The sequence below is a fragment of the Entelurus aequoreus genome, linkage group LG05, assembly GCF_033978785.1.
Source record: "Entelurus aequoreus isolate RoL-2023_Sb linkage group LG05, RoL_Eaeq_v1.1, whole genome shotgun sequence".
NCBI classification, from domain to species: domain Eukaryota; kingdom Metazoa; phylum Chordata; class Actinopteri; order Syngnathiformes; family Syngnathidae; genus Entelurus; species Entelurus aequoreus.
The window spans coordinates 82,905,528-82,930,403 of record NC_084735.1 but is presented as its reverse complement, the minus strand read 5'-3'; the positions used below and the strand labels follow the sequence as shown (position 1 = coordinate 82,930,403).

Below are 24,876 nucleotides of genomic sequence, written 5' to 3'. Positions count from 1 at the left end.
TACGGCTTCTAGAAGCGAGCACAAAGGAAGGGCGAGACGTTGGAGCAGATGGAAGCCGAGAGAGTGAGGTGAAGGTGACTTTGACCCTGTAAATATGGAACTTGGAGCCAAGCTATTTCGACATAAATGGCGCGCTTACCCAAATAAACCGGAAAAAACTTCCCCGGCCAGCTGGAGCAAACGCACAACTGTGTCCATCGAGTGACTCACACTTTAATATCGATCATGATACACGCAGCACGTCATGCTTGTTATTACAGCTGCAGTACATATGCTGTTGAGCTAGCTGTGTACAAACAAAACATGAAATGTGGGCTAATACTTTACAGATACTGTAATATGGTTGTTCATGTTTTTCAGTCAGTATAGATTGGTGTCTTATCGCATTGTGTTGTGCATTCCAAACTCAAACACAATTAGTGTTGTCGTAGAAGCTAGTTTATCTCTTTCCGTAGTTAGCTTGTAGCACGCTGATGTGTTATTACGCTAGAAAAAGAGTTCCTCTGGGTTCGCTCTTACATTAACAATGTCGCTACAGTTTGGTTATTATATAGGTTACGGAACGTAAATAAAGTCTATTTGACGCAATTAAATGCATTTTTAAAGTGATATTGCGGTAGAATTGATTATTCCCGTTAGCTGCATTGCTAGCCACCAAGCGACGAGCCGATTTTTACATGTTAGACTGCAAAAAAAACAAAAAAAACTTTTGTTTTCTTGTCTTTCATAATGATTGTAAACGATAGGCAAATTAAAAAACAGTGCAGTTCAGTATTTTCATTAGCACTTCATATAATGACAAATGACCGTAAAGTAGCACAATGAAAATGGCCGCGCTGTTTGAGTGATAATCTATTTATTTATTTTATTACATTTTTTAAAATCAAATTAAATACATTTTTTAAAATCAAATTAAAAGCAAAATTTAAAGTACAATTTTAATGTTTTCAATTTTAAATAAAACTAAAATTATTTATTTTTGTCAAAGTGGCTCTAAGGGTACTTAAACTGAACCCACTAAAATGCAAGATGCACAAATTTCATGAAAAATATTTTTGTTCCAAATTTTTTGATACAAAATATGAGTTGAGGATGCAAACATTTTGTTGACGTTCTGGCTTACCAAGCCTGTCAAGTAAATGTCAAAAAAAGTGACATTATTGAATGTGACTGACATATCATCATACACGTTGAAGATGTGATTTGAATACGAAACAAATACATGGATAAAAGTACTTTGCTTTCTTCTCAATCAGTCTGACTGAATTATATTATGTTAAAACAAAACATAAGCCACATTAGGGTATTTTTTTCTTCCAGTACAATATTAGAATATAATAAACATTTACAGTCCACCAAGATGGACAATTGTCTGTCGCTCAGCAAACATTGTCAAATATAAAAACATGTGATAGGTCAAAATAGAGGTTGGGCAAAAATAGGAATAGAAGGAAAGCTAAGTTAGGATCTAAAAACATAACATTTGTTGCATTACATATTCTTAAATAAACAGGAGCATATAATGTTGGCTAAAAAAATGAAAATGCAATTAATAAAGATGAGTAATTGATATGTGTTATGTTATTTTGACATACAATGGTTTTAAACCGCAGAAGCTGATTGGCCAAAAAGACAACATCTGATTGGTTTGGCCAACAAGTCAACATCTGATTGGACGCTGGCGTTCCTAATTAGCATATTGCATCTTCGTCACACAGACGGAGATATTTTTGACAGCTTGGTCAAGCTTTCGATCCTAGCGGCAATAAACAGAAGTCGTTTCCTGTGCTGTTATTACACGGATGTATTTAAAGTGGTAGACAACGAAGTATAAATTTGTTTCGAGAAGTGTGCGTAAAATATACCACCAAACTAGTCCATAAGAAGTCTTGGTGCGTGCACTTGCTCAAATGACAGCCATAATTCGTTGCTTTATTTGGAAAGGTTTACCCGGAAGTAGTCGGAGGAAATACTGTTGCGGAACAACTGTTGCACACACTCATCACACGAACATTTCACCAACTCCTGGACGCTTTGGCGACATGTCGTTCAGTCCAGCCGGCGTGTCGGAGTGTTTTCGAGAATGGGGTGACATAGAGAAGGACTACCAACAAATTCAAGTGAGTTTTATTCCCCCATTTGTGTGTTTGAGAGAGAGAGAGAGAGAGGTGTTAGCTTGTGGTCGAACGTCAGCTGGACATTGCTAGCTCGCGTGCAGCCCTGTGGGCGGGAACAAGGCGTCGCCGGGATTCGCCCTCCTTATGCTAATCATTTATCTTATCATTTTTCTATAAAAGTGATCTTTTTTTGTGTTGTGTTGAAGTAAATTGTCAAATGTTAGCAAGTTAACTCGACACAGTGGCTCCTAGCCTTAAAGTGTGAAGTTGCTATAGTTGCGAGCGGCACCGGGGTTTGCGAGCAGCAACGACAAATGTTATTTTAGTTCATTTCCACACTTCTCAACCCCCTGTAACAAACCTGAATATGTTGTTGTTTATTTCGAACATGCATACAGTTACAATATGAAAATCGCATATTTCTCATATTTCCATTTTCTCATCACAACATGTAAAAAAAAAAAAAAGGAGTAGCAAAGAAGCCACTTTTCTACTTCAAGTGAGTGCTTTGTAGAGGAAATCAAATGGATATTCATTGAAAAGTAAGACAAGCTTACAATTACTCTACCATGAATTGATTAACGTGGACCCCGACTTAAACAAGTTGAAAAACTTATTCGGGTGTTACCATTTAGTGGTCAGTTGTAGGGAATATGTACTGTACTGTGCAATCTACTAATAAAAGTCTCAATCAATCAATCAATCAATCAAACTCAATTGTTCTGGTCTGTACCAGTTAAAATGTGTCAAAATGGATCTTTAAAAACATATTTTGGATAGTGGGTTGGTCTCCTTAAGTCAGTGGTGTCCAAAGTGTGGCCTGGGGGCCATTTGTGGCGCGTAGCTATTTTTTTTACATTCATATATTACCATGCTAGATTTTTTTTTTGCTAATTTTGCAGGTTTACACATTAGCGTGAAATTGTTACCCCATGATAGTTTTTGTTTTTAGCTAGTTTTGTATGTATGCACTTCAATTATATTTTGGTACTTCATGCATCCTAATGTTATTATTCTAGACACATTATTCAGGTACACACCTCTGAGTAGGGCTGGGCAATATGGCCTTTTATTAATATCTCGATATTTTTAGGCCATGTCACGATACACGATATATATCTCGATATTTTGCATTAGCCTTGAATGAACACTTGATGCATATAATCACAGCAGTATGATGACTCTATGTGTCTACATTAAAACATTCTTGTTCATACTGCATTAATATATGCTACTTTTGACCTTTAATGCAGAGAGGGAAATCACAACTAATTCAATTTACCAAAACTGTATTTATTAAACAGTTATTAAACAGTGGCACAAACATTCATGTCATTTCAAAACAGAAAGTGCAAGATTGTCAGAGACATTTTAAAACAAGCTGTAAGTGCACTTCTGTGCATGATGTCACTAAGATGACATATCAAAACAACACTAAATTAAAGTGCACTTTTTGTACAGAACGCCACTACAATAGTTTAAAACAAATAAAGTGCACTTTTGTACATGATGTCACACAAGATATTTCAATAAGTGTCAAATAAAAATGAGCTGCATAATAGGAAATCAAATAGTGTATGTCCTTCGCAATGTGGTAGGTTCCTGCGGACGTTATTTCCTTCTGTTGTTGACTATATTTTTCATACGGTGTTGATGTGGAAATGGTTGCTTGGGCATTTTGTTGGGTGTGGCACCGACCAGAGATGTTGACATGCAGAGTTTCAAGCACTCTTCATTCTCTAGCGGGTGACTTTTCAAATGATGCTACATTAGTAGTGCTGCTACTTTTTGTAGCAACGCTTTTGCCGCATAATTGTTCGACATCTTCCCGCTTGAAGCCAAACCACCGCCAGACGACGGACCCCGTGCTGTTTTTCTTGGGAATTAATTCTTCTTACTTCATTTGTTACCAGATTCGCACCTTCTCTCTCTCGTATTACCACTCGCAACGCTCCACTAGCACAACAGCTAACGTTACCATGCCGCTACCTCTCTGCTACGCGACGTGCACGCGTGACAGTATGTGACGTATGTAAGAAGGTGCGCTTGTTTTATGTCTCTGTGAGAAGGAGAGACAAGAAAGAGTGAGAAAGGCATGTAGTGTAATGCCCGCAGCTAAAAGCAACTGTGTGAGAACGTATACTCGAATATCACGATACAGTCATTTTCTATATCACACAGAGACAAACCCGCGATATATCGAGTATATTCGATATATCGCCCAGCCCTACCTCTGAGTAATCTATTTTGATACTTGACACATATTTTAATTTTAGTATAGCATGCTAGCTTTGTTAGTAAATTAAGCAGGTATACACCTCAGTGTCATATATTTTGTTACTTCATGAATGATATGATGGGTTATACTTGTATAGCGCTTTTCTACCTTCAAGGTACTCAAAGCACTTTGACACTAATTCCACATTCACCCATTCACACACACATTCACACACTTATGGCGGGAGCTATCTACCTAACCACGACCCATCAGGAGCAAGTGTCTTGCTCAAGGACACAATGGACGTGACTAGGTTGGTAGAAGCTGGGGATCGAACCAGGAACCCTCAGGTTGCTGGCATGGCCACTCTCCCAAACCCGCCACGCCGTCCCCTTCATTTCATGAATGATACCTGTTTGCGTGCTTACTTTTTTTTTTAAGCCAATTTTGCATGTATACACCTTCGTTACATTTTGGTACTTGATGCGTGATAATGTTAGCATCCTAACATTTTAAACACATTTTTCAGGTACACACCTCAGAGTAATATATTTTGTACTTGACGCATGTTAAAGTTAGCATTTTAGCATTCTAATAATAGCATGCTAGCTTTTTTGCTAATTTTGCGGGTATACACTTCAGCTTCGTATGTTTTGTTACATGCTAGTTTTTGTTTTAACCGTATTTTTTCGGACTATAAGTCGCTCCGGAGTATAAGTCGCACCGGCCGAAAATGTATAACAAAGAAGGAAAAAAACATACATAAGTCGCACTGGAGTATAAGTCGCATTTTTTGGGGAAATGTATTTGATAAAAGCCAACACCAAGAATAGACATTTGAAAGGCAATTTAAAAAAAATAAAGAATAGTGAACAACAGGCTGAATAAGTGTATGTTATATGACGCATAAATAACCAACTGAGAACGTGCCTGGTATGTTAACGTAACATATTATGGTAAGAGTCATTTAAATAACTATAACATATAGAACATGCTATACGTTTACCAAACAATCTGTCACTCCTAATCGCTAAATCCCATGAAATCTTATACGTCTAGTCTCTTACGTGAATGAGCTAAATAATATTATTTGATATTTTACGGTAATGTGTTAATAATTTCACACATAAGTCGCTCCTGAGTATAAGTCGCACCCCTGGCCAAACTATGAAAAAAACTGTGACTTATAGTCCTCAAAATACGGTAGTTAATTTCTCAGGTGTAGACCTCAGTGTCATATATTTTGGTATTTCACCAATGCTAACTATAAGCATTCTATCTTGAGGCTGTTGTTTTTATCTCATTTTGCCAATATTTTTTGTTTATGTTAGACTATCTGGCCAGCTTTGTCTCTTCAGCATTCACATGAAACCTCTATTGAAATTACATTTTTTTAGTTCTTTGTATCTGAGATAGGCTCCAGCGCCCCCCCGCGACCCCGAAGGGAATAAGCGGTAGAAAATGGATGGATGGATAGTTCTTTGGGGAAATATCTATACATTGTAGTGGTTTTGAAGGTGAAAACTACCAAAGTGAAACCCACATATTTTGATTTGTCCGTCTGTTTGGGCACCCCTGCCTTAAGTGGTAGAAATGTCATTTATACCTGTGTTTCACAGTTATTCCTTATTCAATGGCAGCCGAGATAGACCCCAGCTTGCCATAAACCTTCATAGTTGAAGCGGTGGACTAATCTAATCTGCTTCGTCTCCTGCCAGGACACCCATCGCCTGTACAAACTGAAACTTGAGGAGGTCACCAAACTGCAAGTCAGCTGCTCCACCGCCATCGAGCGTCAGAGGAAGAAGCTGAAAGATCTTTCTGCATCACTAAAAGAGTAAGACTCGATAGGCTTTTTTCCCTCCTAAATTTCAGGAAACTTAAGTTCCTGGAGCTTTAAGTTCCTGTAGAAGTATGTGGTTTGGGTTTCCACCGCATTTCAGACTTCAGGGTAGTTTATACAAATCAGGCTGATGATGTACGGAGGAGCGGTTTAGCATATTTCTATTTTGATGCCATGTAAAATAAACAGACAACAATAGGTCATATTTCTTTTGCTAAAGTTCAAAGTGGTCATATTACGATGTTTTTTCTACATTTAAAACACTTCCTTGTGGTCTACGTAACATGTAATGGTAGTTCTTTGGGCAACATAAAGTTCAAAGTGGTCATATTACGATGTTTTTTCTACATTTAAAACACTTCCTTGTGGTCTACATAAAATGTAATGGTGGTTCTTTGGGTAACATTTTGCATAAATTATATACAGACCGACGACCTTGCAAAGTTTGTAGACAGTATTACTCTGATTTGTATCGGATTTTAAAAAATCCAAAATACTGCCAAACTGGTGACGTTTCCTTTTTTATTTACAATTTCCTCTCGTGCTGCCGCACTCATATTCCCTTTTCGTTTCACTTCTCGTCGTCAGCTAGCCGTTGTTGCTTTTTTTTTTTTTTCCCCCTGTTAGCATTTCCCAGAATGCCTTGCGGTTCAGGCTCGGCCGTGATAGGTCGAGAGGCCAAAGCCCTTCCTTTGCCTACACCCCCCAGAATGCCGTGCGGTTCCGGCTCCGCCTTTCTTCCTATTTTTTTTCTAACAGAACTCAGTGAAATTATCGAACGTTCTATCGACCCCATTTTCTATTGATATTGATCACATGTCTATCGCGATATATATTGTTATTGTTTTATCGCCCAACCCTAAGTCACAGTCCACACAACGGTGAGTTCAAAGACCGCTGAAATTAGCAGCACAAAACGGGGCTTCGCCAAATAATCTCATCAGTGAAGCATAAACACAAACATATTCAACAGTGGGCTTTCTAACAATTAGGAAGCTTTGTGTCGTGTTTGTCCTCTTACAGAAACTCAAGATATATTTGTCACCCCATTTTTTCCCCATTTCCATACATTTTTGAAAAAGCTCCACAGAGCCACCTGGGCGCCGCTAAAGAGCCGCATGTGGTTCTAGAGCCGCATGTTGCTGACCCCCGCTTTAACCCGTTGACCTTTATTTTAGCCCTTAAGACTGAGAGGCAAGTGCTGTAAAATATACCCCTAAGAATCTAGACACCACTTTTTTCCCGCTACTTCATCATGTCAAGTAAAATGCTGCACTACAAAGTACTACATTACATCACAGGTATTAGCCAGATAATAAAACAAACAAAAAATCACAGTATCCAGAAGCTGCAATATGCAAATCAGTCATTATGACCAGCGATTGTAAGATAAAAAAAAAAACATTCTAAACTGGCTAATGTACATTTTGAAAGTAAATTAGCTGTCAAATCCTTCAAATCCTTCATGAAATGTCGTAAATTGCAGTGAAGACTAGGGCTGCAGCTATCGATTATTTTAGTAATCCAGTCCTCTTTCGATCAATTTGTTCGATTATTTGAGTAATCAAATAAAACATACTTTCTAGCCTCAATGCGACTTTGTTGAAATGTAAAAAATGATTTATTCTATAGACCTTTCCTCTTATAAATGCACATAACAATGAAATTCCACTTTAGCAACGGGAGCATCACTATATATTACTTACATAAAAAAGTTAAAAATGTGTAGCCAGATGAACATGAGCCAAGTATTAGATAATAAATTAAGAACTAAAGTACCGTATTTTTTGGAGTACAAGCCGCACCTGCTGAAAATGCATAATAAAGAAGGAAAAAAACACATATAATTCGCACTGGAGTATAAGTCGCATTTTTTGGGAAAATTTATTTGATAAAAGCCAACACCAAGAATAGACATCTGAAAGGCAATTTAAAATAAATAAAGAATAGTGAACAACAGGCTGAATAAGTGTACGTTATATGACACATAAATAACCAACTGAGAACGTGCCTGGTATGTTAACGTAACATATTATGGTAAGAGTCATTCAAATAACTATAACATATAGAACATGCTATACGTTTACCAAACAATCTGTCACTCCTAATCGCTAAATCCCATGAAATCTTATACGTCTAGTCTCTTACGTGAATGAGCTAAATAATATTATTTGATATTTTACGGTTGTGTGTTAATAATTTAACACATAAGTCTCTCCTGAGTATAAGTCGCACACTATGAAAAAAACTGCGACTTATAGTCCGAAAAATACGGTACATGTAAGTAAGTACATTTTATTTATAAATCGCTTTTCACAGATAAAATCACAAAGCGCTGTACAAAACATAGGTGAAGTAAAACAACAATTCAATGAAAACAACAGGGGCAACATTATAAAAAGGATACAAAGTGGATTAAAAATGATAGTTAAAAGGTGCATTAACTAAAAGCTTTACTAAAAAGAGAAGTTTTCAAATGTTTCTTAAAAGTTTCAACACAGTTAAGATCACTAAAGTAAAGTACGATACATTACTATTTAACACGTAGTAAAAGGTATTAATTGGATGTTTGGTATTTGGACAAAGGACAGGTTTGCATGAACATGCACACTGTAGATGCTAACATGTCTTCACATGTGTTTGCATATAACATTTGTTATGCAAGTCAAACATGTAAAATGTTGGCTGACTTCAACTTGTTTCTGCTTGTTTGCTGCTCTTAAATAAGCAGGAAGCTTTTTGGAAACGTTGTGTCGTTGATGCAGTGATTTTGTGTAGTGCCATGTCCGTTTGACAGTGCTAACATTTCACCACAATGTCTGTCTTATTCACTTTTAAATGTTAGCAAAACCTCTTTCTCATCTTCTCTAGGCCCTTCTCTCTCTCCCTTCCATTTTGTCATCGTCGTTCTGAGGCATCTCTCTTTATCGGCACTCCGCTAGTTCGACGTCTGCCTGCGTGTTAGCTAGCTTGTATGAAGAGCGATTTGAAAATAGAAAAACATCCAATGTGGAATGTCAGACATTAATTATGATGAAAATCAATAAAGTGTACGATCAGGGTAATTAACTGTCAGGTTCAAACACTGATGACATCTATTAAAAGGACAAGAAGCAAGGAATCATGCAGAGACAGTTAAATTTTGCTCAATGAGGAGAGACGTTTTTGGGCTGTACTCTAGTTACAGATCCAAACTACGCTCTAAAATCCTGCCCAAATGCTTCCTCTATTTATTTGCGAGGTCCCTGATTACATCACTGAGGCTGTCACTGAGGGAAGGGGGTAATCTCGACAGCCCCAGTTAGACACAATATATGACTATTAATGAAATGCAAATGTGCTGACACTCGTGATAACTCCCTGTCTCTGCTTTGTCTGCGTCTCGGTACTCGATGTTCGGCCTTGGCAGTCAGCAGGCCGAGTCTGGACACAACACTGATACGAGACGACAGGCAATCTTTTGGACTGCCAGCTGTCCCTTTGCACAGATAGAAAAGTACAACTTCAGCACAAATGATAATAACTATAGCAACGGCCCTTAAGCATAAGAGTTAATAATGTACTGTATACATAATTATTCTAACATTAACATACTTTTTAGCCTTAATGTGTATTTTTTAAATAAACAAGGATGATTCTGCTTACCGTAACCTTCATTTTATTTATGTAATAAAAAACGCATCATCAACATTGAAACTTTTAACGTGTGTGCATTAATAATAAATAAAATTAGAAAATTCCAGCGAATAATTTGGTGGGCCTTTTATATGTGCTGTGAACCTCTGGCCCGGGGTTTGCAACTAAATAAATTAGCTAAAATGCTAGCATAAAACGTTAACACAATAACAATAGCATGCTGCCGTTAGCATGATGACATGATTTTTGTTTTCTTTTTCAAAATAAAGTTTTTATGCATGATATTTGAAAAGTTTTTCAAACTTATTATGCAAATAATAGACTATATACAGTACATCCATTCATACAATATATTACTTACATTTTTCTCAAGTCAAAAAAAGTGTTTTGGTATAAAAAAAAGAAAGGTATTTCAAAGATGTGGTGTCATGTATCATACGGTGGCGGTGCGCCATGATCAAATACATGTAGGGGAAACCCTGCTTAGCTAAACTAGCTAAAATGCTAACTTGAAACGTTAACACAATAACAATAGCATGCTAAGGTTAGCATGATGACATAAGAAAAGTTAGCTAAGATTGTGTAAAGCATCAAAAGCCATTATTTTTAGGTGTAAATACCGTATTTTTCGGAGTATAAGTCGCACAGGTGTATAAGTCGCACCTGCCGAAAATGCATAATAAAGAAGGAAAAAAACATATATAAGTCGCACTATATATATATAACTCAAACTATGAAAAAAACTGCGACTTATAGTCCGAAAAATACGGTAAATACAATTTGCTAGAATGCGAGCATAAAACGTTAGCATGACAACATAGGAAATGTTCGCGTCCTTTTAAGATAGCATTGAGTATCGAAAGCCATGATTTTTTTTTTTTTTTTTTTTTCAAAATAAAGCACAGACGGACGTTTTTATCCATGATATTTGAAATATTTTTCAAACTTATAATGGCTGCTACGCAAATAATAGACTATATACAGTACATGCTCGGTTGGTAGAGCGGCCGTGCTAGCAACTTGAGGGTTCCGGGTTCGATCCCTGCTTCTGCCATCCTAGTCACTGCCGTTGTGTCTTTGGGCAAGACACTTTACCCACCTGCTCCCAGTGCCACCCACACTGGTTTAAATGTAACTTAGGTATTGGGTTTCACTATGTAAAGCGCTTTGAGTCACTAGAGAAAAGCGCTATATAAATATAATTCACTTCACTTCACATATATTCATACAGTATATTTTTTTCAAATAATAAAAAAAAGAGTTTTCATGTAAAAAAACAAACAAACTTATTTCGAAGATGTGGCGGTGCGCCATGATCAACTACATGTAGGGGAAACCCTGCTCGTTAAATAAAACCTTTGCCTTGTTTTTAATGAATATTTAAGCCTACTGTGCTACTGGTCATTACGATGGTAGTTGGAGACCAAGGTGTTTTCTGAGGTGGCATTTGGGGAAAAAATAGTTTAAAAACCACTGAACTACACACGTTTTTGTCACTTTTGTACTGTTCTTTTTTTCCTTTTTAAGATGCAAAGTCAAACATCCAGAGCTCAAGTTAAGTCGGCAGGAAGAGGAGTCCATCGCCGACATCAAGATGTCAATCGAAGAGAGAGACAACGCCTTCTCCGAGATGGAAGCCTTCCTGCCAAAGAAGAACGGGTATTTTCTTTGCTGCGTGGTGTAGCGAAGCCTTAACGTGCCCCTGACTCCCGCTTCTTCCTCTTCCCAGGTTGTACCTCACGCTGGTTTTAGGAAACGTCAACGTCACGCTCCTCAATAAGCAGTCCAAGTAAGCGTCCGCCGCCCGTTGTCATGGCGACGGCTTTGCTGACGCTCACGTCCTAAACGTCTTTTGTCACGCCACAGGTTCGCCTACAAAGACGAATACGAGAAATTTAAGCTGGTCCTCACCGTCATCCTCTTCCTCTTCTCCTTCACCTGTCGCTTTTTGTTCAGCTACAGGTGGGAACGTGCGCACCACATGACTTCCTGTGTAAAAAAAACCTAAACAATAAGTAATGCAAAGACAAATAATCTGTTCCAAGGTCAAGCTGTGGCCATCATAAAAGTTGTATTTACCGTACAGGCAATGTTTTAGGTCACATTTGACATGCTTGATCTCCTTTATTATAGCTTTCCTTTTTCAGACTAAAAATCATCAACCTATATTCAATTGAATAGACTGCAAAGACAAGATATTTAATGTTCGAACTGGAAAATGTTGGTATTTTTTGCAAATATTAGCTCATTTGGAATTTGATGCCTGCAACATGTTTCAAAAAAGCTGGCACAAGTGGCAAAAAAAGACTGATAAAGTTGGGGAATCCTCATCAAACACTTATTTGGAACATCCCACAGGTGAACAGGCTAATTGGGAACAGGTGGGTGCCATGATTGTGTATAAAAGCAGCTTCCATGAAATGCTCAGTCATTCCCAAACAAGGATGGGGCGAGGGTCACCACTTTGTCAACAAATGCGTGAGCAAATTGTCGAACGGTTTAAGAAAAACATTTCTTAACGAGCTATTGCAAGGAATTTAGGGATTTCACCATCTACGGTCCGCAATATCGTCAAAAGGTTCAGAGAATCTGGAGAAATCACTGCACGTAAGCGATGATATTACGGACCTTCAATCTCTCAGGCGGTACTGCATCAAAAAGCGACATCGGTGTGTAAAGGATATCACCACATGGGCTCAGGAACACTTCAGAAAACCACTGTCAGTAACTACAGTTGGTCGCTATATCTGTAAGTGCAAGTTAAAACTCTTACTATGCAAAGCCAAAGCGATTTATCAACAACACCCAGAAACGCCGCTGGCTTCGCTGGGCCTGAGCTCATCTAAGATGGACTGATGCAAAGTGTAAAAGTGTTATGTGGTCTGACGAGTCCACATTTCAAATTGTTTTTGGAAACTGTGGATGTCGTGTCCTCGGGAACAAAGAGGAAAAGAACCATCCGGATTGTTATAGGCGCAAAGTTGAAAAGCCAGCATCTGTGATGGTATGGGGGTGTATTAGTGCCCAAGACATGGGTAACTTACACATCTGTGAAGGCACCATTAATGCTGAAAGGTACATACAGGTTTTGGAGCAACATACTGTATGTTGCCATCCAAGCAACGTTATCATGGACGCCCCTGCTTATTTCAGCAAGACAATGCCAAGCCATGTGTTACAACAGCGTGGCTTCATAGTAAAAGAGTGCGGTACTAGACTGGCCTGCCTGTAGTCCAGACCTGTCTCCCATTGAAAATGTGTGGCGCATTATGAAGCCTAAAATACCACAACGGAGACCCCCGGACTGTTGAACAACTTAAGCTGTACATCAAGCAAGAATGGGAAAGAATTCCACCTGAAAAGCTTCAAAAATGTGTCTCCTCAGATCCCAAACGTTTACTGAGTGTTGTTAAAAGGAAAGGCCATGTAACACAGTGGTAAAAATGCCCCTGTGCCAACTTTTTTTTAATGTGTTGCTGCCATTAAATTCTAACTTAATGATTATTTGCAAAAAAGATTAAGTTTCTCAGTTGGAACATTAAATATCTTGTCTTTGCAGTCTATTCAATTGAATATAAGTTGAAAAGGATTTGCAAATCATTGTATTCTGTTTTTATTTACAATTTACACAACGTGCCAAATTCACTGGTTTTGGGTTTTGTAGATTTGAAAAAAATAGCTTCCAAAACAGAAGCCCATAAATTAATTTACCTCTATTAGAATTTAGAGTTTTAATACAAACCTGTAATGGACAAAAATAAGCAACTTTTCTGGCCAATTGACTGTCACAGTATTTTTTTCTTTTTTTCTTTTTTTAGAGCCTTAGACGCCTTGTTCAACTTCCTGCTGGTGTGGTATTACTGCACGCTCACCATCCGCGAGAGCATCCTCATCAACAACGGCTCAAGGTCCATAATTAGGACAACCTACTAATAAACTGCATGCACTTTTAACATCGGCCAGCAGGGGGCCCTAAAGCACTTTAGAATCCGGCTACATGAAAAAGCTAGAATTGGTTCTGTATTCTAACTCAGGGGTGTCCAAAGTGTGGCCTGGAGCTAATTTTTTAACAGTCCAATTGTTGCTATTCTAATATTAGCATGCTATCTTTTTTTTGGTGTTAATTTTGTAGGTATACACTTAAGCGCTAAATTTTTTGCTACTTGATGATTTATACCCGTTGGCATGCTAACATTGCTAATTTTGAAGGTATTCACCTCAGTCATATTTTGGTACTTGATGCATACTAACGTTAGGTTAGCATTTAAAAAAAATGTTTCTAGGTACACACCTCAGTAATATATTTTAGTATTTCTCTAATGTTAATTGTAAGTATGCTATTGTTAACATGTATGGTAATACTGTTAGAATGCAAGCTTCTTTTCTAATATTGGAGGTATACACCTCAGCACCAAATATTTTGTCACTTGACGAATTATCCCTTTTAGCATGCTAACATTAATATGTTAGCTTTTTTAGATAATTGTAGGTATACACCTCAGTCATATTTGGTACTTGATGCATGCCAACATTAACAGGCTAGCATTTGAAACCATTTTTTTCAGGTGCACACCAGAGAGTAATATATTTTGGATTTTCTCTAATGCTAACTGTAAGCATGCTATTGTTGGCTTGTTTGCATTGTGTTGTTAGCATGCTAGCTTATTTAGCTCTTATTTTTTGTTACGTGACGCTATCCAGCCAGCGTGCTAAATTTTAGCATTTAAATTCAGCTTTGTCTCTTCAGCATTCTACTGAAACTGCATTTTTTTTTTAGTTTTTGAAAATAATGTACTGGTTTTGACGGTGAAAATGACCAAAATGGCCCCCCGCATTCTTTGATTCGTCAGTCTGTAACTTTACCATGAATTGATTAACGTGGACCCCGACTTAAACAAGTTGAAAAACTTATTGGGGTGTTACCATTTAGTGGTCAATTGTACGGAATATGTACTGCACTGTGCAATCTACTAATACAAGTTTCGATCAATCAATCAAAAACAAGGTTTTCCAAAATAAGAGAACAACTTCAACTCCAGTTATGGAAAAAAGTGCCAACATGGCACTGCCATATTTATTATTGAAGTCACAAAGTGCATTATTTTGTTTAACATGCCTCAAAACAGCAGCTTGGAATTTGGGACATGCTCTCCCTGAGATAATCCTAATACCTACTACAACTATGGGAAATACTATACTTTGACTTTCACAAAGTGCATTATTTTTTATTTTTTTTAAACATGCCTCAAAACAACAGCTCCAAAAACAATGAAGGCACACAGCTTCAGTCCAGAGTATACTAGAGCATACTTGCCAACCTTGAGACCTCCGAATTCGGGAGATGGGGGGGGGTGTATATTGTAGCGTCCCGGAAGAGTTAGTGCTGCAAGGGGTTCTAGGTATTTGTTTATGTTGTGTTACGGTGCGTATGTTCTCCCGAAATGTGTTTGTCATTCTTGTTTGGTGTGGGTTCACAGTGTGGCGCATATTTGTAACGGTGTTAAAGTTGTTTATACGGCCACTCTGAGTGTGACCTGTATGGCTGTTGATCAAGTATGCGTGGCATTCACTTATGTGTGTGTAAAAGCCGCACATATCGTGTGACTGGGCCGGCATGCTGTTTGTATGGAGGCAAAGCGGACGTGACGACTGGTTGTAGAGGACGCTAAAGGCCCGCCCCCAACATTGTTGTCAGGGTGGAAATCGGGAGAAATTCGGGGGAATGGTTGCCCCGGGAGATTTTCGGGAGGGGCACTGAAATTCGAGGGGGTCGTCCGGGAAAATCGGGAGGGTTGGCAAGTATGGTCTGTGGCCCTCAGTGGGAAAAGTTTGGACACCCCTGCTGACAGTTATTGAACATATTTCAGATTTACGTGTAGAGGGTAATAAACAGTATTGTACCTGCAAAACGTGCAGTTATGTCTTGCCAAATGCTGGAAAATGAGGAGCGAATGGACTTGTGAGGCAGCGCCCTCTGCTGGATTCTGCCATCGAGCTCTTTGTTTTAAAGCAAGCATAAAAAAAACAAATGAAAGCAGCGAAAAGGAAAAGCATGTGCAGCAGTTTGTATTTAAAAACACCGAGTTGTCCCTTGTGGCCCCCAGGATCCGAGGCTGGTGGGTGTTCCATCACTACGTGTTCACCTTCCTGTCTGGAGTCATGCTCACGTGGTAAGGACAGCTTGCCGCCGCGTTGCCTCTCTAGCGCCCACGTAGGTCTTTGTCTAAAAAATCTCGCCGTCTGTGCTTGCAGGCCGGAGGGGACTTTGTACCAGATGTTCCGGAACCAGTTCCTCTCGTACTGCTTGTATCAAAGTATGACATCACTCCAACTGGCATCACGAGCGTTAAAAAGAAGCCAACCACTTTTACTAGCACAAAATCGCCACGTGGTCTTACTCGAACGCATACGTTATCGCTTTTTTCACAGCTCTTGATTGTTTCAAGTGTAAAAAGAAGTTCACCACTAGCGGTGGGAATCTTTGGGCACCTGACGATTTGATCCCATTCCAAATCCTGGGGTGACGATTCCATTTAGAATCGATTCTCGATTCAAACCGGTTAGAAAATATGCTTCCGGTTGCATGGAGATGGCCTAAAAATATATTTTAAAAAATAGGTTCTTAAACAAAATTCTAAATATATTTTTGGAAAATTATGAAACAATTTAGAATCAGGATGAATAAGAATTGCGATTTACATGTTAATCGATTTTTTTTTTGCACACCCCTAGTAAATGGATCCATTTTTTTTTTTACTTCCTGCTACTCCATACTTGTTTATTAGGGGTGCACAAACAATCGATTCACATCTGAATTGCGATTTTTTTTCACCCCCTCTCTCTTCTAAATCAATTCAAAATTTTCAAAAATCTTCCAATTGTTTTATTTGGTAAAATAATTATAATGAAACTTTTTCAAAACATGTTACAGGTCAGAAAAGCTCATTCTGATTGCATGGTTTTTATATAAAAAATAAATTTAGAAAATTATGAAAACAAGAGTTGCGATTCGGATGTGAATACATTTTGTGTGCACCCTAGTAAATTAGATCCACATTTATTTTTCAAACGTGTTTTCAACTTCTTTCTACTCCAGATTGATTACTTGTTTATTAAGGGTGCACAAAATGGATTCACATCTGAATTACGATTCTTATTAATCCCTATTCTAAACAGATTCAACATTTTCCAAAATCAATAAAAAATTTGTTTTAATTTAAAAAAGATTTTCGCAATGTATTATTTGGTATAATAATGCTATCTAAAGCAGGCCCGCAAACAGATGCAAATTCATGAGAATCTTTGTAGGATTGCTTTATAATTTACCATTTCAACCTCCAATACATTTCTTTATTACCTGAATTTTAATTATTAGGGCCGTGAATCTTTGGGCTCAATTCGATTAGATTATTGGGGGTAACGATTCAATTCAGAATCTGAAAAAACAATCATGATTCAAAATCAATACTTTTAAATAACATTGGGTGCCAGTTTTATGATTAACTACATTCCTCCATAAAATAGATAAACAGCTGTGATAAATGTCTATATTACTTAAAAGAAAACTGGTTTTGTTGAATAAAATTCTGGGGATAGGTTGATTGGCAACACTAAATGGTCCCTAGTGTGGGAATGTTGTCTGTCTATCTGTGTTGGCCCTGCGATGAGGTGGCGACTTGTCCAGGGTGTACCCCGCCTTCCGCCCGAATGCAGCCGAGATAGGCTCCAGCACCCCCCGCGACCCCGAAAGGGACAAGCGGTAGAAAATGGATGCAATAATAATGAAATATTTTCAAAACATGTTATAAGTCTTAAAAACTCCTTTTGGTTGCATGGAGATGTATTTTTAGAAACTGATTTTTATTTAAAAAAAAAAAAAATTTAATAGATTTTTAAAAGTATAACCAGGATGAACCAGAATTGCGATTCAGATGTGAATACATTTTTTTGTGCACCCTAGTAAATTACATCCACGTTTATTTTGTTCAAACGTTTTTTCAACTTCCTGTTTCTGCGGATTGATTACTTGTTTATTAGGGGTGCACAAAAAATTGATTCGCATTTGAATTGCGATTTTCATTCATTGCTATTCTAAAAAGATTCAAAAAAATTTCAAAAATCATTAGGCCATCAGATCGTACCCGCGAGAGTATTAGTGTAAACGTGTAATATCTCCATCTTGTTTCCTACCTTTGCAGTACCAGTGGAGTATATATGTAGCTATTGGTGGGTACCATCTGATGGCTACTGCACTGTATGCTGTGTTGCGTGGATTTTGATCAAAACTGTAGCACTTTGAAACACTGTAACTGGCACTTTCTATATGTATTGCACTGGTATTTTAAATTAATTTCAATATTGTTATGTACTTTTAATCCTGCGTAATTTTAATTGTGGATGTTAAATGTGCCATAAAAGGACCACAGACGGAAATTAGCATGATGCTAAATCTGGTGCAGCCATCTTTTTAATGTAACTGCACATTGTCCTTAAAATAAACAAAAACGTTTATTTAATGCCGATTCTCGCAATGTATTAATTGGTATAATAATTATAGTGAAACTTTTTCAAAACAGGTTGCAAGTCAGAAAAGCTCCTGGCTGCGCGGAGCTAACCTAAACATTTTTTGTTTTTTTTAAAGGGTTTTTAGAAAAAGAAAATTGATTTTTGAAAATTTTGAATTGATTTGGAATCAGGATGAATAAGAAAAACAATTCATTTGTGATTTAACTATTTTGTGCACCCCTATCAACCACTGTGTTAGCTTGTAATGTTCCAACTAGTCTAAGGTTGTATTACTGTCTTCACCATCGACTCTTAACAGCGGTTCACTTCTTTTTACACTTCCATGCCAGTTGAAAACAACAACAGTGCTGATGTTTCCCCTTGTTAGGCTTTGTACAGTTTCTACAGTACTACTATCAGAGTGGCTGCTTGTACAGATTACGAGCTCTGGGAGAACGACACAACATGGACCTCACCGTCGGTTAGTGCACACGCGCTGGTCACAACATTAGGTACACCCGCAGTCTAATTTGATGCCCTTGTCTTGTTCAGAGGGCTTCCAGTCGTGGATGTGGCGAGGACTCACCTTCTTGCTGCCTTTCTTGTTCTTTGGTCACGTAAGTTTAGAGCTAAAATCTATTTTTAGCTTGGATATTTTGTATTCTTCATGAGTTAATGGAACAGTCCACTGAATCCTAGTGAAGTGTGACATGTTGTTTTCCTCCACAAAGCAGGAAGTAGTCTTTTCAGGGGGCCAGTGTCCCCCATACAGACTTATCAATAGAGATGTCCGATAATATCGGCCTGCCGATATTATCGGCCGATAAATGCTTTAAAATGTAATATCGGAAATTATCGGTATCGTTTTTTTTATTATCGGTATCGGGTTGTTTTTGTTTTGTTTTCTTTATTTTTTTTAATGAAATCAACATAAAAAACACAAGATACACTTACAATTAGTGCACCAACCCAAAAAAACTCCCTCCCCCATTTACACATTCACACAAAAGGGTTGTTTCTTTCTGTTATTAATATTCTGGTTCCTACATTATATATCAATACATATCAATACAGTCTGCAAGGGATACAGTCCGTAAGCACACATGATTGTGCGTGCTGCTGGTCCACTAATAGTACTAACCTTTAATAGTTAATTTTACTCATTTTCATTAATTACTAGTTTCTATGTAACTATTTTTATATTGTTTTTGCTTTCTTTTGTATTCAAGAAAATGTTTTTAATTTATTTATCTTATTATTATTATTTTTTTAAAGGACCTTATCTTCACCATACCTGGTTTTCCAAATTAGGCATAATAATGTGTTAATTCCACGACTGTATATATCGGTATCGGTTGATATCGGTATCGGTAATTAAAGAGTTGGACAATATCGGATATCGGCAAAAAGCCATTATCGGACATCCCTACTTATCAACATTAGTGCTGTGCAATACGGACAAAAAATATTTATCCCCATATAAGTCATTTTATATCCTGATCACTAAATAGTATTTTTTCTTAGAATTGTATGTACAGTGGAACCTGGTTTTACAAACTTAAATTGGTTCTTGTACAGGGTTCGTTTGTTATAGAATTTTATCATTTTCAATGATAATAATGTCAGTAAACATTCTGTGGTACATTACATGGGACATGTAAGGGTCAGAAAGAGGTTGGTAGATGAGAATTAATGTAAAGGTAAAATATAGTGTGGAAATGCACCCAATTGCATACAATTTAGTCTTGATTTTGTGTGTGTGCCTTTTGGCAAATTCTAAAAATACTGTTACAAAAATGTTAACAAAAAAGTGGATTAAAAGAGCAAAAAATATGTTATGTAGCAAAAAAAGTTGAAATATTGACGCTAAAACACAAAGCTGACATGCAAGCTGTTTCTGTTTGAAGAAAAAGTCTTTATTTGAAGTAAGTTTTCAAAGGGAAAAATATGAACATGTCCCCCGCTCCTTTGATTTTTTTAGTGGAAAAAGTTTGGACACCCTGTCCGATTTATTGTAACTAAGAAAATGTAACAGTGTGAAAGTTGATGACTTTATTTGCAAACAAGATACTTCAATCAATCAATATCCTTTATTTCGATTTAGACTTAGACAAACTTTATTGATCCACAAGGGAAATTGTTCCACACAGTAGCTCAGTTAAAAAGGATGGAAAGGATAATGCAGGTTTTTTTTTTTATCTTTGATGCGCCTGAAAGAGTGGCAGCACATCACAGTAGTTAAGTTAAAGTGAAAGTACCAATGATTGTCACACACACACTAGGTGTGGTGAAATTTGTCCTCTGGGAGTTGAGGGGAGCAGTGGGCAGCAGCGGTGGCCGCGCCCGGGAATCATTTTTGGTGATTGAACCCCCAATTCCAACCCTTGATTCTGAGTGCCAAGCAGGGAGGTAATGGGTCCCATTTTTATAGTCTTTGGTATGACTTGGTCGGGGTTTGAACTCGCAACCTACCAATCTCAGGGCGGACACTCTAACCACTAGGCCACTGAGTAGGTAGTAGCTCCTTTGAATCCTTCATTCTACTTTATTTTTGGTATTATTCTCAACTTTTCTTGCTTTTTTTATCACTTATCTTTTTACTTCTCTTTGTTTATAATGTCTATTTTCTGCTGGATTTAGTCTCTATTTTATGCTGCAGCTGTTACATATACTGTAATATTGTACATGGTAATTGTTATATATTGTATATATGATATACAATATATAATATATCAGTATATATCCTATACTGTACATGTATTATGTAAATATTACGTATATATGTTATATTTTATATTGCTTTTAGTCTATTTTATACCTGCATTGTCCTTTCCATCTTTGTAACTGAGCTACCATTTTTTTACGATTATAAGTCGCTCCAGAGTATAAGTTGCACCGGCCGAAAATGCATAATAAAGAAGGAAAAAAACATATATAAGTCGTACTGTGTGGAACAATTTCCCTTGTGGATCATTAAAGTTAGTCTAAGTCTAAGTCTAATAAAGTAGACTAAAAATGTACCATAGTAGCAATATATGTATATGTAATATTTACATATTATATATACAGTATATAATATATACTGATATATTATTATATTATATTTTTATATAATATATACAATATATAACAAATCCCAATTACCATGTACAATATTACAGTATATGTAACAGCTGCAGCATAAAATAGAGAGTAGATCCAACAGAAAATAAACATTATAAACAAAGAGAGGTAGCTAACATAGAAGGTGTCAGGTAATTGACAGATATCATCTATTGCTGTATGGCGAGTGATTATACAGCTGAAAATGATGAAATAAGATGTTCCTCATCGTCCTCAGTTCTGGCAGCTCTACAACAGCGTCACACTTTTCAAGATGTTCCAGCTCCCCGAGTGCAAAGAGTGGCAGGTGTGTAGCCTTCAAGCACACATTGCTGAGCACATTAAGTTGGAGGCTAACAAAAGTTGTCTGTTGTGTCGAGGTTTTCATGTGCGGCTGCTCCTACATGGTGCTCTACCTGGGGAACTTCTTCACTACACTGGGCGTGGTCTACCAGAAGTACAGGCAGAACCGGGACAACAAGCCCAAGTCCTTGTAGGACCCTGTCGGGATGCATATTTTTTTTGCTACAGGTTCCAGGTGGACAATGACACGGCTATCTGTATTTTTTATCCGGCTGACCGCCATAATTATGACATGCTGTCACATTCACTTCAGGTGCCGCTGCTACAGCTTGGAATAATCACAAATAAGGAAGCAACGCCACAAAAAAAGTTTGTAACACAACAATATTTCCTCCTCAAAAGTCGCTCACAGTCATGCACGCTAATAATACACTCAAAAAAGTGAAACATTTAAGTAATAATCCATTAAGTTGCTTTGAAGTAGTGCTTCTCAAATACTTTCTGTTACGCACCCCCCAAGGAAGAAGAAAATATTTTGCGCCCTCCCCTCCACCGTGACTATAAATACTATAATTCGTATATAAAATTGTTGTAACTGTACCTCTGCACAACACTGTCAGCTTATTAACAATAAAGGAAACAACACACCGGTCTCTCCTCGTCTCCCATTGTGGTTACAGGGAAGCCAAGTACTACATACACTTTATCATATTAAAAAAAAGCATGTTCCCCTGGCATATCGCATCTCGCCCCCCCAGGGGGACCTGCCCCACTATTTGAGAAGGACTGCTCTGAAGCAAGATAGCATCAGTTGACAGGTCTCATTAGTCGCCGTCTGACGCCACTCCCACGCCGCGTCAGCGGGGCATCAAAACACACCTTGCTTAAATGCAAACACACTTAATATGCAAATATATTGTTTTGATGTATTTGATATGATATATCATGTAAATCAGGTCTGGGCAATTATTTTGACTCGGGGTGGGGGCCAAATTTAGAGAAAAAAAATTGTCTGGGGGCCAGTATATCTATTTTTAGGAACACTAATACAAAACCTCACAATAATGTCTGATTGAATGCTAAAAACGTTATGACAGACCGCCTTAAAAAACGGAATGGAATTTTTAATTGTTTTAACTGAATGAGACACCCAGAATGTACATGAAAATAAAGAATGTGGGATTTACAATATTAACTATGAACAATAAAACACTGAATATTGACAACATATGAACGCCACACCCCCTCTCCATCCACATATTTTACAATCAAGCAAAACCCAACAAAAATGCAACACAAACAGCGAAATATGAACGCGAAGGGTAAAAAAACCAACCCCACCTACAATCTGATATATTTGATATGTCACTAAGCTTTAGAACTTTGTTGTAAAAATCTCTTTCGGCGTGTGTCCCTGACACCCAGGCTGACCACTCTGGAAACACTCTGTGGAAAAGCTCCCCACCCACACTGCTTGGTGCCTGGTCTGAGCTGCTGTCACTTAGATTACCATAGTAACTAATTAGTAGAGATGTCCGATATTATCGGCCGATAAATGCTTTAAAATGTAATATCGAAAATGATCAGTATCGTTTTTTTTTATTATCAGTATCGTTTTTTTTTTTTTTTTAATTAAATCAATTTAAAAAAACACAAGATACACTTACAAAAAAAAACCTCCCTCCCCTCATTCACACAAAAGGGTTGTTTCTTTCTGTTATTAATATTCTGCTTCCTACATTATATATCAATATATATCAATACAGTCTGCAAGGGATACAGTCCGTAAGCACACATGATTGTGCGTGCTGCTGGTCCACTAATAGTACTAACCTTTAACAGTTAATTTTACTCATTTTCATTAATTACTAGTTTCTATGTAACTGTTTTTATATTGTTTTACTTTCTTTTTTATTCAGGAAAATGTTTTTAATTTATTTATCTTATTATTTTTTTTAAAAAGGACCTTATCTTCACCATACCTGGTTGTCCAAATTAGGCATAATAATGTGTTAATTCCACGACTGTATATATCGGTATCGGTAATTAAGAGTTGGACAATATCGGATATCGGCAAAAAAGCCATTATCGGACCTCCCTACTAATTAGATTACCATAGTAACAAGTATATCATGCAAAAGCACAGATTCCAACTTTGTGTAGTTCAAGACTTACAGTAATTTAAAAACATCAGTGCACATCATAATGGCAGCTACAGTTTCCACCTTAAAGATCTAAAAAAAATTATTTGGGAATGTCCGGCGGGCCAGATTGCGTAACGGACCGCATGCAGCCCGGGCCTTAATTTTCCCAGGTCTGATGTAAAAAGTCTGTGCCCTGCACATGAATACATACATATGATTATTATTACATCAATATTATTTCCAGCTGAGTGTAATAATGAATAGAAACACAGTGATGGATCTGTGTGGTCTGACAAAATGATGACATAACTGCACTGCCAACGTATTTGACTTGTTAGAGACTTCTTCCCTGCTGTGAGATGTTACATGATGTTGGTGGTGTACAACATCTCGTGCTAATGAAAATGCATCTTTTCACATCTTTATTTACACCAATTCCATACATTTAATACCGGTATCCATAGAGAATGTTTGTATCGGCATCGATAAAATCCTAACGATGTACATCCGTCATTGTCCCTGTCAACCATTTGGCCGTCACGCTCGTCGGTGCACATTTTTGTTGCTCAAAGCTGTGGAAGAATGTTACTCACCTGTCAAAACTACATTTCTGTTGTTTGACTCTCAGCTGCTGCCAAGTAGTAATAATAATATTGTTGTTATATGTGCCTTCCCAAAAGTGCTGAATAAAAACAGTCCTTCACGCCAGCTTGCTTTAGTGTTTTTGCTCAACGCTGTTCTATAATGTTTTTTATGTACTTTAAAGAACCACATCTGCAGCAGGAATGACAACAAAATATATATAAAAATGTATATACATAATTTTGTAGAAATCCAAAAGTTTTTTTTAATTACCACTAATTTATTAATTATTTAAAATAAAAATTAAAAAATATATCCTTACTAATCCTGCACCACAGCTCCTTATAGTAACAGTTGAAATGTATAAATATAGCTTGAATATTTGAAAAAAAAAAAAAAAGTAGTTTTGAGTAATTTGCTATGAGC

The 24,876-nt window shown here is 37.3% G+C and overlaps 1 protein-coding gene across 1 annotated transcript; it reads left to right on the top strand.

The window, feature by feature from the left end:
• The first annotated feature begins 1,737 nt into the window (after positions 1-1,737).
• tmem120aa (transmembrane protein 120Aa) lies at positions 1,738-24,570 on the top strand. Its single transcript, XM_062049057.1, has 12 exons — positions 1,738-2,120; positions 6,054-6,172; positions 11,342-11,473; positions 11,544-11,603; positions 11,681-11,776; positions 13,633-13,722; positions 15,919-15,984; positions 16,067-16,128; positions 18,708-18,800; positions 18,872-18,936; positions 21,660-21,728; positions 21,802-24,570. Exons 1-12 carry the CDS (start codon positions 1,911-1,913, stop codon positions 21,916-21,918), a joined length of 1,179 nt encoding a protein of 392 aa, XP_061905041.1. The 5' UTR covers positions 1,738-1,910; the 3' UTR covers positions 21,919-24,570.
• The last annotated feature ends 306 nt before the right edge of the window (positions 24,571-24,876 follow it).

Bases quoted from the DNA above. Each gene is read 5' to 3' on its own strand.
- tmem120aa (XM_062049057.1), top strand. From the start codon at position 1,911: ATGACAGCCATAATTCGTTGCTTTATTTGGAAAGGTTTACCCGGAAGT. The intron at 16,129-18,707 runs GTATGACATCAC...TCCCCTTGTTAG, and splicing joins CTCGTACTGCTTGTATCAAA to GCTTTGTACAGTTTCTACAG. The intron at 21,729-21,801 runs GTGTGTAGCCTT...TGTTGTGTCGAG, and splicing joins CCGAGTGCAAAGAGTGGCAG to GTTTTCATGTGCGGCTGCTC.